This window comes from Debaryomyces hansenii (assembly GCF_000006445.2).
Source record: "Debaryomyces hansenii CBS767 chromosome G complete sequence".
NCBI lineage: Eukaryota > Fungi > Ascomycota > Pichiomycetes > Serinales > Debaryomycetaceae > Debaryomyces > Debaryomyces hansenii.
Genome location: NC_006049.2, coordinates 262,833 through 276,490, shown reverse-complemented (window position 1 = coordinate 276,490; position 13,658 = coordinate 262,833). Strand labels below are relative to the sequence as shown.

Below are 13,658 nucleotides of genomic sequence, written 5' to 3'. Positions count from 1 at the left end.
GCGGTCAATATCAGACTCATCGTTGACCAGCCATAACCTTGAACTAACTAATCAAGAGTACTTCTTTTTGGTGATTTATTCATTCTAAACACAATATATCAACATTTCACATAACTACGGTCACTCTTTTTCCATGCCCAGCAATATGTTTATCCAAGCTGATAAGAAGAAGAGATTGTCGTTGGATGTTATCGGGCAACTAGAAGATGATTTAGAGGCTGATCCATTGGATTATAACAAATGGAATAAATTAATCCAACAGGTCCTTGCTAAGGATAAAGAGGAGCAAGTGAAGTCTGTGTTTAACAAATATTTGAATATTTTCAATTTTGACGTATGTATCATTACCCTGAAGTACATTTATTGATAGATTATGTATAGATTCATGTTTCGATGGTTTTCATCTGTTTAGTTCTTTTCTTGCATTACTACCAGTTACATTATTTTGGCATTAATAAAATAAGCCGGTACTTTTGATTCTCCTTTGTTACATTAGACTAATACATCGTGGAAGAATGAATTACATAGATAATCTATTAGAATAAATTGTATTTTTGTCGATTTCAGATTAAAAACATAAAAAGAACAATACTAACAAATTTTAGGGTAAGCAATGGTGTAATTATATCAACTACCAATTGAATAGAGGTGAATTTCAAGAAGTTGAACAATTATTCTCGAAATGCCTTCCTATAACTGATCACGTTGAATTGTGCCGCCTATATGTTTCGTACGTCCGTCGTACCAATGATGTGATTACTGGAGGAGAAAAAGCTCGTGGTATTGTGGTTCAGGCTTTTGAATTCGCAGTTACTAAAGTTGGTATAGATATAAGTAGTGGTGATTTATGGAATGATTATTTGGATTTCTTAAAGGCGTGGACGCCGGCGGCAACTTGGGAACAACAACAGAAGACAGACTTGATAAGGAGAGTCTATAAGAGGTTTTTAGTAATCCCAACAGAGAAAATAGAACAAGTCTGGTCCACATATACAAAATGGGAAAATGAAGTTAATGCTTCTTCCGCTAATAAATTCATTGCAGAAAAATCGAGTGAATTTATGGATGCTAGATCGTGGAATACAGAATGGCATAATGCAACCGAAAGGCTGTTACGTAGAGAAGTTATACCTATTGGAATCCATAATGATAATAACAATTTAGTACATACTCAACTTCAATTATGGTACAAGTGGATTGCTCTTGAACGGGAAAATAAGTTGAATTTAAAAGACGATTCTTCGGTTCAGCAAAGAATCGAATATGTCTATAAACAAGCAATTATGGCTTTGCCATTTGTTCCAGAATTGTGGTTTAAATTTAATAAGTTTTGGTTGCGCAGTAACGAAGAAGCTAATTCTAATAAATGCATTGAACTTTTAAACGAAGCTTTAGTATTAAACCCTAGAAGTTACTTATTAACTTTTCAATTATCAGAAATGTATGAAAAAGATAACACTATTAATAAAGCCACAGAAACTTACGATAATTTAATAACCTTTTTAACAAACGATTATAACAATATAAACAATCAAATTGAATCAATTACAAACAGAGAACTTAATAATAAAAAACAAGAAGAGAATACTGGAGAAGAGAATAATAATGAAAACGATGATAGTGACAATGATGACAACGACGATGATGATAGTTTTAAAAACCCCACATTCCAGCTTAGTGAAGAGGATGCTTTACTTTTATCAAAATTACAGGAAAAGAAAGATGAATTGAACAAGGCAATAACTTTGGTTTACACAAAATTGATGATGGCTTGCAAAAGATCAAGGGGTATTAAGGAAGCCCGTGGTGTATTTAAACAAGCAAGAAACAATTTTGAAGCTATAGGGTATGAATTTTACGTTGAGAACGCTCTAATGGAGTATCATTCGGATAACTTGAAGACAGCCAGTAAAATTTTTGAATTGGGAATGAAACATTTCAAAAAACAAGGTGAGTTCTTATTAGCATATTTAGACTTCTTAATTATGATCAATAAGGGTGAAAGTATTAAGGTTTTGTTCGAACAAGGTTTGACAGCTCTATTGCAAGATGTGAATATTGAAAACGAGAATCTGAATGGTGATATTACTTCAGGCGCTAATATGAGGTTACAAGAGAGTAAAAGTAAGGAGAATATCAAAAAGAAGAATTGCATTAAGAAATTAATCAAGAAGTTTTCGAGATACCAGAGTGTGTATGGAGATTTAGACTTGATTAAAAGTTTGGATAGTAGATATGAAGAATATTTCCCAGATGATGACTCTATAGAATTATTTAGTGACAGATACCGTGGTCATTCTATCGATGTAATTAAACATTTCGATTTAGGGAAAGAAGATACTAGTCATGAAGAAATCGATACCACCGCTCAAGAGACGAAGAGACGGAAGATTCAGAATCCTACAGTAGATGAATTTACTCCGGAAGTTTCGAATAACAATAATCAACATACCAACAATAAAGATGCTGTACAAAATCAGCAACAACCCCAGAATTTTGTTGGTAATACGATCTACAATTTGCTTCGTGTATTGCCTAACTCATCGTATTTTGGTCCACCTTCAGATCACCTATTCAATAATACTAAACTAGTCGAGCTTTTCGGCAATTTACCAAATGTACCTACTGAATAGGATTAATGACAAATGTAAAAAGATTATGAGTATATTCGTATAGAGTATATAGTATAACGGTATATCTTTACATATAATTCTCGCTTATTACGATCTTATGTCTATCTATTTTCTTTTCATATTTGCAGATTTTTTGTCTAATTATTTAAAATGCTTAGTTTCAAATTTATATTGTTAGCTTGTTTATGCTGGGAATATACATATTTTATAAAACTTGATGGTATTGTATCTTTAATACATTTCGGCATCGTATTGATTCTTATACGGCTGCAAAAAATTCATAATTCAATCTAAATTGCTAGGTATGTCTATATCAAAATCGATATTCTTAAAAATGAAGGCCATATTTCTATATATAAATGGAGCGCAGATAAGTGGCTTCAATTAAAATATTTATTTTTAAAAGGTATTTGAAAACTATATATACATGGAATGGAAGTTAATGATTCAAAATACTCTTGTGTCTTCTTGAACTATACCAATAGTATCAGTTAATGCCGGTTTGAATGCCCATTTATCAAAAACATGGAAAACTTCCCAGATTTCATCAGCTAAGAGGTCTCTCGGGCATTTATTCAAAATTTCTTTGGAAAGCTTTGGTGCTAAATCTATTTCAGCACCAGGTGCTAATTGAGCTAATGCTTCAGAAAGTTTACCAGTAGACTTGTACATCAATATTTGAAGAATATACTCCATCATTTCAAAATCTATTTCAAGTAAATTTTTTGGATCGATTTCCACAACTGCAAGCAGAGCACCAGCTGGTAAGATCGATCTCGATGGTATGAGACAAGGCTGGTCCTTCACTAGTAAGTTAGGATCAAAATCTGTCCCATCTGGAATAGAATGATCTCCACTAGACTCTACAAGACCAATCAACTTGGAATCAGTAAACAATTCCCTCTTGATAGCAGATTTGTTTCGTTTAGGAAAACGAGGCCCTGACAAAAACTTTTGTGCTGTAGAATCAGGAACAAAGCAGACCATTTTTATACGTCCATATTTCTGCAACCAATTCTGGTAAACAGAACACATGATCCATTGTGCTAGTAAGGATTCACCAAATTTTTGAGGAGTCAAGTTTCCAATGATCAACAATTCATCATGAATTTCGTCTCTGGGCTTTATACTTGGTTCAATAATTTTATCCTTTTTAATTAAAGATTCAAATGTAGACCAGTTATAGCCATTATGAGGATATAGTTCAAAGTTTTCGGCATTATTAGTCTTTTCCTTCAAATACTTAATACGCTCTTCCCAAATATTTACATTTTCTTTACTATCTTCAATAATAATATGTTTTCTTGGTTTCAATTCGTAGTTTATCATACTCGAAAATAAGCCATATCCCGAGAATACATCTATAATATCAAGATTTTGATGTGAATTCGGGTATTTTTTCTTGAGGTTTAGTTTATCTATGATATCTTGACATGGTTGTGGTCTTACAACATGCCTATATCCATACTGATACTTAGGAAATCCAAACTGTTGAAAGTTTTCAATCAATGATGGGTTCAATGACCTATATATTTTACGCATCACCTCTTGCTTCGTAGACCTATGTATATAAGTCGTAAGGTTAGGTTGTCCTTTGGTCTAGAGATGAAAAAAAATCATGGATATATATTTTCTCGCGTAATCATTACTTACTCATCAATAGATTTAGTATGATAGCTATTCTCGTTCAGAACATAATATATTTATCCCAATGTCCATAAATAATGTTGAATTAGTTGACAACTATACCGAAGTGTTGGGTAATAGCCAAGAAATTCCATTTTTATTGGAGCAGACAGAGGCTGTTAAATTTTCCACACCAACTTCTAGACAACCCTTATCAATATCACTGCGTGATCCAGTTTCCAGAAAGATTAATATCACAGCTAATGATGGGTATATGTACCTAACGAATTTGAGATTGATATATATAACAGCCCTGCAAGGTGACATCGATAGCTTTCTGATGGATATGAAGGGAGCTCAAGATTTGCACTTTTCCCATGCATTGAAATCACCGTGGTTTGGCCCGAACTATTGGGAATTTATGTTTCTCAATGCAAGTAGGCCAAACGTTACAATCGATGGATTGCCGAAGAATGAGTGGTTTAAGGGTAAGATCGCATTTAATGATGGTGGAATATTTACATTCGTAGAGATAATGAATCAGGTACTAAATGATGCTGCTAATAATACTGAAATCGACGAAGAATTGCCAAGATATACCCCTACATAATGAGATTCATCATCTTGTTATTATATATTTGAAACTAATGAAATAATATATACGAATTATATACCCCAGCTCGAAATGTAGATTTAAAATATTAGTTGATATCTAAGGGTGTTTCATCGAAATCCAATCCGTCTGCTCCAGAGGTAGATATTGGGCTCTCGAAAGATTCATCTGCATCTAACTCTTCAACTTTGCGGTCTATTGGCTGCTTTACTGCAGAATTTGATGATAAGGGTTTCAAATTAAATATCTCGTCAAAATCTGTGAAATCAAGCGTCTTCTTTATCACTTCGGGCTCCAAGTGAGAGTTCAATTCCTCGAACTTTTCAACCACAAGGTCTTCAAGTGCTACGGCATCCTGATAAACAATTGATCCTTCTTCATTGTAAATTCTTGCATTACTGAACATTAAATGGAAGTCTTCTAATATTTCTCGAATATTTGTATAACTTCTACCTTGTATTCGTTTCTTGATTATATCCAAAGCAATTGGATGCTTGATTAAAACGTAGTAATCAGGGTACAACTTTTTTGACGGCTTTTGCAAGAATAAATCACTTAATATTCTTCCTTGATCATCTGCATGATTGATTATTGAATCGTATATAGTGATCATATTTCCTTGTAAAGTTTGTCTTTCATCAGGAGACAACGGATCAACTGCTGGAGTGGCACGATATAACAAAGATCCTCTTCCGCGACCACCACGTCCTCTACCTCTTCCACGGCCACGGGGAACAGAAGCTTTAGGTGTAGTTTGTCTTTGTCTCTTTGCAGACGAGTCATCACTTAAATCATCATCTATAAAAGCCTTACGCTTCTTAGAACTTACAGAGTCGGTCTGAGAACGAAATTCACCATTTTCATCCATATCTGTATCATCATTAGAGCGAGGCATTCCACGAGGCCTACCTCTTGCACGTTTTGGTTTGGAATCTCGTTCGCCGTCACTATCATCCGATACAACCCCTTCGATTGTTTTCAACCATTGTTCCTCAGTCAAATTGTCATCATATAACGCTGTTCTACGTTCTCTATTTCCTCTTCCGTATTCTTCAATAACTTCATCTTTCTTTAATATAACCTCAGGATCTTTTTGATAAATTTCAGGCAATTCTTGATCAGTGTATAAACGGCTTGGATATGAGGCTTCCTTAGTCTCGATTGATCTTTCTTCATCTAATTTCCTAAATGCAATTAACTCATCATCATTTCTTGCAATAACTTGATTAAGTTCATCATCATCCAAATCATCATTGTCATCAACGATTCCCTTTTGTTTACGTTCATCTTCCTTTTCAAGTAAGGCTCTTAACAATGCTTCTTGTTCTTCGGCGGTTGATTTATTGTCAAACTTACCCGCCTGGATAACCTTGCCATCAATCTCCAATTTAGCATGCGCTCTTTCTAGAATCATTTCTTCCACAGAATCTTCAGTTATCAATCTTAGAATTCTGACTTCATTCTTTTGACCAATACGATGAGCTCTATCTTGAGCTTGCAAATCCTGATGCGGGTTCCAGTCAGTATCAAAGATTATAACAGTATCAGCAGTTTGTAAATTCAAACCTAAACCACCTGCTCTAGTAGACAATAAGAAACAAAAATAATCTGAATTAGGTGCATTAAACAACTTAAGTAATCCAGTTCTATCATCTGCCTTTGTACTACCATCCAATCTCATGTATTTCATGCCACGCAATCTTAAGAAATCTTCCATGATATCCATAATTTGAGTCATTTGAAAGAAAATTAAAACTCTATGACCGCTGTTCTTAAACTTAGGCAATACTTTATCCAACAATTCAAATTTACCCGCAACTCTCCAAATTTGATCATTAGTTTCAGAAGCAGGATTGATTAGATTCTCCACCTCTTCATAAACAAATGGATGATTACATATCTTTCTTAGCTGCATAATTTGATTATTAGCATTTTTGATTAAAACAGGTTTATCGCCCTCACCAGGCTTACTGGCATACAATATGTTATACTTCAACATTTGTTGGTACAATTTAGATTGTAAAGAAGACATTTTGCATTTCACAACTTTTTCTACTTTATTTGGTAAATCTTTTTCAACATCTTTCTTCAATCTTCTTAAAAGGAAGGGCCTCAAAACCTTATGCAATCTCCTAATAACCAATAATGTCTCTTCTTCACTCAATTCAATTTTATCTTGACCACCTGTATTCGCAAATGGCGTATTAAACCATTCATCGAACGATTTAACAGAGTTAAAGATCTTTGGTAAAACAAAATTCAATAATGCCCATAATTCCGGCAAATTGTTTTGTAATGGCGTACCAGTTAAAATCAAACGGTAATCGCTGTGGTAATGATGAGTCAAAGTTTCTGATAATTTCGAATTGGCATTTTTCATACGATGCCCTTCATCAATAATCATATGAACCCATTTGACTTTAGATAATAAGTTCCTGTCTTTAATAATGTATTCAAAAGTTGTTAATAAAATTTGAAAATTTCCCAGCTTAACATCATGCTGTAAAACTTTACGTTGAGTTGGAGTCCCCTTATAAGTAATCTTTTTAACTCCGGGTGCCCATTTTTCAAATTCTATATTCCAATTTGTTAATGTTGACAATGGCACGATAACTAAAAATGGGCCAGATATTTTTTTAATTTCTATCAAGTACGTTAATAAGGATATTGTTTGAATAGTCTTACCGAGACCCATTTCATCAGCCAAAATCCCATTCAAATGATTATTGAATAAAGAGACCATCCATTGCAAACCTTTTATTTGGTATTCCTTAAGCGTCCCACCAACTAATATAGATGGTTGTTTAGTCACCTCTTCCTTGATACGATGCGCTACGTGATAATAATCCATCTTTTCACGCTTTTCTTCATCATTAGAAACATCTACATTATTATCCGGAACAGCTCTTTGTACTCTATCATGTGATTCTTGTTGTTGAGATTGAACCGCTTGAGCTAAAGAATCTAAAAATTGATTAGTTTGTTTTAACAAGTGAGTGATTCTAGTGTCTTTGGTATGATCTAATAATTTCAAGTACGCTTCTTCATCATTCAGCTTCAAGGCCTGTAAACGTTGTTTGGCCATTTTCTCTAACTTTTTCTGTTCTTCTTTTGCTGTTTGGCTATGGAAACTACTGATTTTGTTAGCAAACCTCTCAATCTTCTCCTTTTTGCTAAACTGTCTTCTATTTCTCGTAGCCTTTGCTGATAATATCTCCTTTATCGTGCCTTGATGCTTTTTGTTCTGAGCTTGAACCAACGAATGTAACTGTTGTTTATAGAGTTCATGCGTCAGTATCACATTATCGCTAGACAAGTTATTGAACTTTGCTAGAAAGTTAGGATGTGAATTTGGTAATAACGATTTACTAAACCAAGCCTGTGATAAAATTTTTCCACGTAATTCTTTTTGATAAGGCAACAATTCTAGTTTGCTTATTTCTGCCTTTATTTGATTACTCTCATCTTCATTATCAGATTCATTTAATTGCTTACGCAAATAAGTAATCTTTTGATCAATCTGAAGTACGATTAAAGCTTCTCTATTATTCACGATGTTATCCATGTCGATTCCTTCTGGCAAGAGACCTGGAATTTGGAAACGACTTTGAATTGTGTATAAAGCAGTGTAAGGGATATCCTTGAATTTATCACTCAAAATGTCCGGCACTTCGAAACAATCAACTTGAACATTAGGTCTATTTATTGGAACTATTGTCTTAGTCGTAGTAGCTCTATCAGGTACCAATTCATCAATGTTGACTGGTGGTTTAGGTTCAAGACACACGGGGTTGTATGAATTATTCGTTGAAGGTGTTAAACTACGATCCCTCGTAGAAGGCTTAATGCTAGGTTGTCTCTTTGGTATTTGCTGACCAGGCACTTGATTTGCAATAGATATTGTATTAGAGTTAATGCCTTGATTCAACATTTTTGGTTTCGGACCTCTTCTATTTTGCTTCTTAAGACCATTCAGAAGGTCTTCCTGCAGGGTTGTGAAAGGAATATTATTAGCGGGTATTGGCTTATTAACTTGTGGCATATTTGGCTGCATTGGCATCATAGGCGATTGCAAATTAGGCCCCAATGAGCTTTGAGTTTGTGACGGATGTCTAGATTGGCCTGGCAATTGCAGTTGGGCAAACTGTGGAGTTTGTGTATTAATAACCGGTTGCTGGCCAGTAGATGGTAGATAGTTTCCATTTGCAAAAGCCAATCTATCATTTGTGACGAAATCTATCACGTTCTGGGGAATCAATGGACTACCAGGTCCAGGACTTTTCAAAAGAAACTTAAACGCCTGAAATTGAACCTTCAACATCTGTACTTGTTGTGCTGAGAACGCTGACTCGGATGAATTATTTACATTATTTTGCATAGTTGGTGGTATATTGTTCGAGTTCACAGGTGCTCCATTCTGAAATGGCATTTGTTGTTGAGGGACCACTTGTGGTGCCTGGGTCTGCGGTGTAAATGTCGATTGCTGCGGTGGCTGATACTGTTGTTGTGAAACTGTCCTTTGTGTATTTCCTCCAATATTTCCTGGAACTTGTCCCATCATTGCATTTGGAACAGATGGGGTACCATTCGAACTATTAATTGGTTGAGCGACCTGAGGCAGCGCTTGAAACTGCTGCTGTTGTTGCTGTGGAATCTGTTGTTGAGTATGTGGCTGCGTTGTGTCCTGTGGAGTAGTCTTTCTCTGAAGCGACTGCTGGTTTTGTTGTTGGAGATACTTAATAATTTTACTGAGGTGAGTAAACTCCGGTACATTAATCGCTTGGTCACCAAACTGTTGTCTAAGCTGGTGCCAACGTTGAAGTATCTTTTGAATCTCTTCTCGCAGAAATTGCCGATTCATTCTATACTTCTGTTAGTCAAACAATATGATTAAGAATAATCTACGTGCTTATACTGTTTTGATGTCGTGAATTTTGAACTTTTGAAAAACGAGTTTCGTGGGTCGTGCTTTACACAATGTATTTAAACATGCAAGACATATAGGACTATCAACTCATATATATACCAATATACACCATGAATACGAGATATAACAAGTGCTAATGAAGCATCATGTAGTAGAATACTGAAGTCTTTATCTCAGAACTAAGATTCCGGAAAAGCCTATTTCGATGCTTGTCTATGCGAGGAAGAAGGTTGAAAGAATCAAAAATCGAATATCATGGTTTCCACAAGTCACCAGTACCTCTTGGTGCATAATTAATGGCATCAAATCTCTCTTTCTTGACAAAATCACCATTTGCACCTGTACATCCGTCACTAACTACCCCATTGATTTGCTTTGGCTTGGTAGACTTCTTTGTGTTTTTGTTCTTGTTTTTATTTTTGCTTTTGGAAGGACGATCAATCTTGGTGTAGGAATACAAGGTAGTGTCGATAGTGTTCTGCAATATACTGTTAGGTGCATGGCTTTCATCGTCGACACTAAAGGTGTGGCGCGGATCATATAATTGATATTGGTTGATGTCATACGATTGGAAAATTAAAAGTTCTGCTTCATTAACATTCATGCAGTCAATGCCAAAGCTTTTAGCCCAAACCTTGGTAATTGGGTCTTCGGTAACAAGCTTCCATTCTTCGAGAGGACTATTGAAAGATTTTCTTTCTATGAATCTTTTGTAGATACAAGACCTGATTAAGTATCTTAAACGGGTTGGCATTTCTGCAAGTTCGTCTGCATTTGCCAAAGCATTTTGATATGATTGGGAATTCTCATATTGAATATCGTTCAACTTATTATTTTGTTTGTAAGCCGAAGAGTTGTTATAATTGGTTTCGTCGAAACTGTTATGGCTTTCTAAGGATTCTCCTTGTGGAATTGGGTGCTGGCCGATTAAGTTGGAGTCAAATTTTGTCTTGAAATTCGGAAATTCCTTAATTTTTGGTGAATGTACTTTATAATTTAAGCATTCAGACCAAGATGGACCAGATTCATTTGGCGACTCGATGTAAAGATCGTAAATGATCGACTTCTTTCCTGGCTTGGAATCGGGGTTCATTGGATCAGTCTCATCTTCTCCATTGAGTTCCTTTTCGAATATTTTATCAATAAATCTAATGGCCTCTCTCGCATTAGTTGCCATCATCGAAGTCCCCTTCTTCACATAATCAAATTCATGTAATGTGTAGCTTGGAATGTAGATGTTCAAATATATTTCTTCGTCGGCATTAGGGTCAATATGTGCTTTAATATATTCTTGGTTAAACCAACGCTTTATATTACCAATTCCTCTTACAAATGCAGAATGATCCAAAATTACATTGATGTTTCTCGATTTACGCCCTGGAAATGTATCAGATGGTTTAGATGCATTTTCGATCTCTTCTGAAGGAACTAACTCATCAAAGTCATGATAATTTGAATTTTTTCGAGCTTCATCTTCATCTGAATTATACGGATAAAGTGACATTCTATTATTAATTAATTTGGTACCTCACGTCAATAATGAAGGGGCATCAATCACAATGAAGCTTTAGTCAAGTATTAAATCTGATTATTGAATAAAAATTTATTCTGATTGAAAATTATCATTGTCATATTGCGTTTGCGCTCGGTCTGCGATTTTCAACTTCATAGATAATTGAGATTCAGGGCATATATTAGATATTAGATTTTACATCAAAAATTTGCTTATCTATATATCTTAGTATTGTAAACTACAATAGGTCGTTTTTCCACTAGAAGAACTACAAGAATCAATTGTCGAGATTGAATATTTGATATATGTTTAAGATTGTAATGCGTAGTCTATAAAAGAATTTTTGGAACCTTTCTTTTCGCTTTTAATAGTTTCATTATTGCTTTCTATCGACTCATAATCAGATTCGTTATCAATAACGTAACCCGATTCTAAGTGGGCAATTAAATCTTGTAATTTAATGATCTTGTTGTGAAGTTTTTCTATATCATGATTGAAAATATTTTGTTTTTCGATTAGAGCCCTTTTCCAGTCTTTAAATCTTCGTTCTTGATTTGCAATTATACCGGCAAATTTTTCCTTCATTTTAATTTGCTTATCTAAGAGAATTGGGTCTTCTTCCTTCATTGTATCGTCATAAGATGCCAATATCTTTTGGTGGAAATAAATCAGTTGTTCTAAGCCATCCATTCTCTGTATATATGTGTCACTCATGGGCTGTTCCTTGGTTGCTTCCTTAAACCTGTCACCCAAGTAATGGCTACGGAAACTCTCATGATGCATTTCTGTTGCTAGTATAAGATCTAACATATTCTTACCCATCAATACTTCTCTCAAATAAATGAAATCACAATGCGTAGGGTTTTCGACTTCAGCAAAGCCCCATTTATAATTCCTTCCTCTAACTAGCTTTCCCTGGGAGTTTTCATGATACTCATTGGAGCCCATGACTGCAAATGGTATATGGGAGTGTATCTGGTCTTTCACATTTTGATCCAATATATTGCCACAAATCGTAATATTGTTTAATTCTAGTGTTTGATTAATGATGGACTTGAAATTCTTCACCTCGTCTGCACCAAAGGTATCACTTTTCGAAATCACTGGAATAAGGTTGACACGCCTGGATAATTCCTTCATTGATAAAATATCTAGTTGACTCAAACCTTTTCCGTTGGGAATAATAAAGTACAAGCAACAGTGGACCCGTTTGTCAACCCCATTTTTTCGAACCGGTTGTTCTTCTTGAAGTAAATGTACTTTGAATTGGTCGTCAAGATATTTTGTAGCTGGCACCCAAGCAAACAGATTATCGACTGATTCCCCAAATCCAGGAGTATCTATAACATTGATCTTCAACGAGAACCCTTTCTCAACCACCTCAAAGCAGTGTGCTGCTATCTTGGTAGTGGAGTTTGTGTCTTTCTTTCGATCAGTATTAATTAGATCAGTTCCAAACAACGTATTTATAAATGTAGTTTTCCCACTACCGGCCAACCCGATCACCATCAATGAAAAAATACCTCCATTTCTACGGCTTATGGCCTCTCTTTGTTCTGGGAGAAACGAAAGTCCAACCCTTGAGGCCGCTTTGTTCATAGGTATTACATCTGTGGATTCGCTATTCAAGGATTCTTGGTTTCGACTTGTAATCTGAAATCTATGATTTGAAGTTGGCCTCAGTAATTCTCCTAGCTTTTTAAACAACTCTAGATTAGGCAGCGTCACATTTTGACGTAGGTTGGTACGATCATTAAAGATTGTCATGCCTTGCAATTTGGTATCGAGAACTTCCATTCCACTATCAAAAGAAGAAAAATTCTTACTTGTATCTAAATTTTCACAGTCCATTTCTTGGGGGGAGTAGTATTGATGGCTAATCACTCTAGTATCGTTCTATAATACGATTAGGAATCATGAACCACAAACAAGCTGCAAAATCTACTGGAGAATAAATATATGTGTGTACTGCACATAAATAATTTTGTCCCAATTGTGCTACAAGAGTATAGCTTCTATCAGCCACGAGGTTTAGTATTTTATGGATGTAGGCATCATGCCTATTTCGGTATTGAAGACGTATCGAAGTGTTAACTCTCATAAGCTTCCTTATGCGAGGGCATCAAATGTAGAAAATGTCATTATGCGAGGAGCCCAAAGAAAAATATTCCAGAATCATATATAACCGTTTTAGGACAAGATGTAAACATAATCAATTTATTCCAGAATTTCTTCTTTAAATAATACAATACAACTTCCTTAGTTAACAAGAAGCACGGTTTCCTTAAGATTGTTCATAATTGATATTCGTTCGTTTGTTTAAAGTTTTCTTTTCTAACGTTTACC

The 13,658-nt window shown here is 35.0% G+C and overlaps 6 protein-coding genes across 6 annotated transcripts; 2 read left to right on the top strand and 4 right to left on the bottom strand. All coding sequences in view use genetic code 12, as the record gives it.

Moving 5' to 3' along the window:
- Positions 1 to 133: 133 nt before the first annotated feature.
- On the top strand, positions 134 to 2,633 carry DEHA2G03168g (DEHA2G03168p; the record flags this gene model as incomplete). The annotated part of the gene is made up of 2 exons (XM_461683.2): positions 134 to 334; positions 612 to 2,633. The coding sequence occupies 2 exons, from the start codon at positions 134 to 136 to the stop codon at positions 2,631 to 2,633; spliced, it is 2,223 nt and encodes a 740-aa protein (XP_461683.2).
- A 447-nt stretch (positions 2,634 to 3,080) lies between these two features.
- Positions 3,081 to 4,175, bottom strand: DEHA2G03146g (DEHA2G03146p; the record flags this gene model as incomplete). Its single annotated transcript, XM_461682.1, has 1 exon — positions 3,081 to 4,175. One exon carries the CDS (start codon positions 4,173 to 4,175, stop codon positions 3,081 to 3,083), a length of 1,095 nt encoding a protein of 364 aa, XP_461682.2.
- A 169-nt stretch (positions 4,176 to 4,344) lies between these two features.
- On the top strand, positions 4,345 to 4,869 carry DEHA2G03124g (DEHA2G03124p; the record flags this gene model as incomplete). The annotated part of the gene is made up of 1 exon (XM_461681.1): positions 4,345 to 4,869. The coding sequence occupies one exon, from the start codon at positions 4,345 to 4,347 to the stop codon at positions 4,867 to 4,869; it is 525 nt and encodes a 174-aa protein (XP_461681.2).
- A 91-nt stretch (positions 4,870 to 4,960) lies between these two features.
- DEHA2G03102g (DEHA2G03102p) lies at positions 4,961 to 9,733 on the bottom strand (the record flags this gene model as incomplete). The annotated part of the gene is made up of 1 exon (XM_461680.1): positions 4,961 to 9,733. One exon carries the CDS (start codon positions 9,731 to 9,733, stop codon positions 4,961 to 4,963), a length of 4,773 nt encoding a protein of 1,590 aa, XP_461680.2.
- Positions 9,734 to 10,052: 319 nt separating this feature from the next.
- Positions 10,053 to 11,303, bottom strand: DEHA2G03080g (DEHA2G03080p; the record flags this gene model as incomplete). The annotated part of the gene is made up of 1 exon (XM_461679.1): positions 10,053 to 11,303. One exon carries the CDS (start codon positions 11,301 to 11,303, stop codon positions 10,053 to 10,055), a length of 1,251 nt encoding a protein of 416 aa, XP_461679.1.
- A 318-nt stretch (positions 11,304 to 11,621) lies between these two features.
- DEHA2G03058g (DEHA2G03058p) lies at positions 11,622 to 13,163 on the bottom strand (the record flags this gene model as incomplete). Its single annotated transcript, XM_461678.1, has 1 exon — positions 11,622 to 13,163. The coding sequence occupies one exon, from the start codon at positions 13,161 to 13,163 to the stop codon at positions 11,622 to 11,624; it is 1,542 nt and encodes a 513-aa protein (XP_461678.2).
- Positions 13,164 to 13,658: the final 495 nt, after the last annotated feature.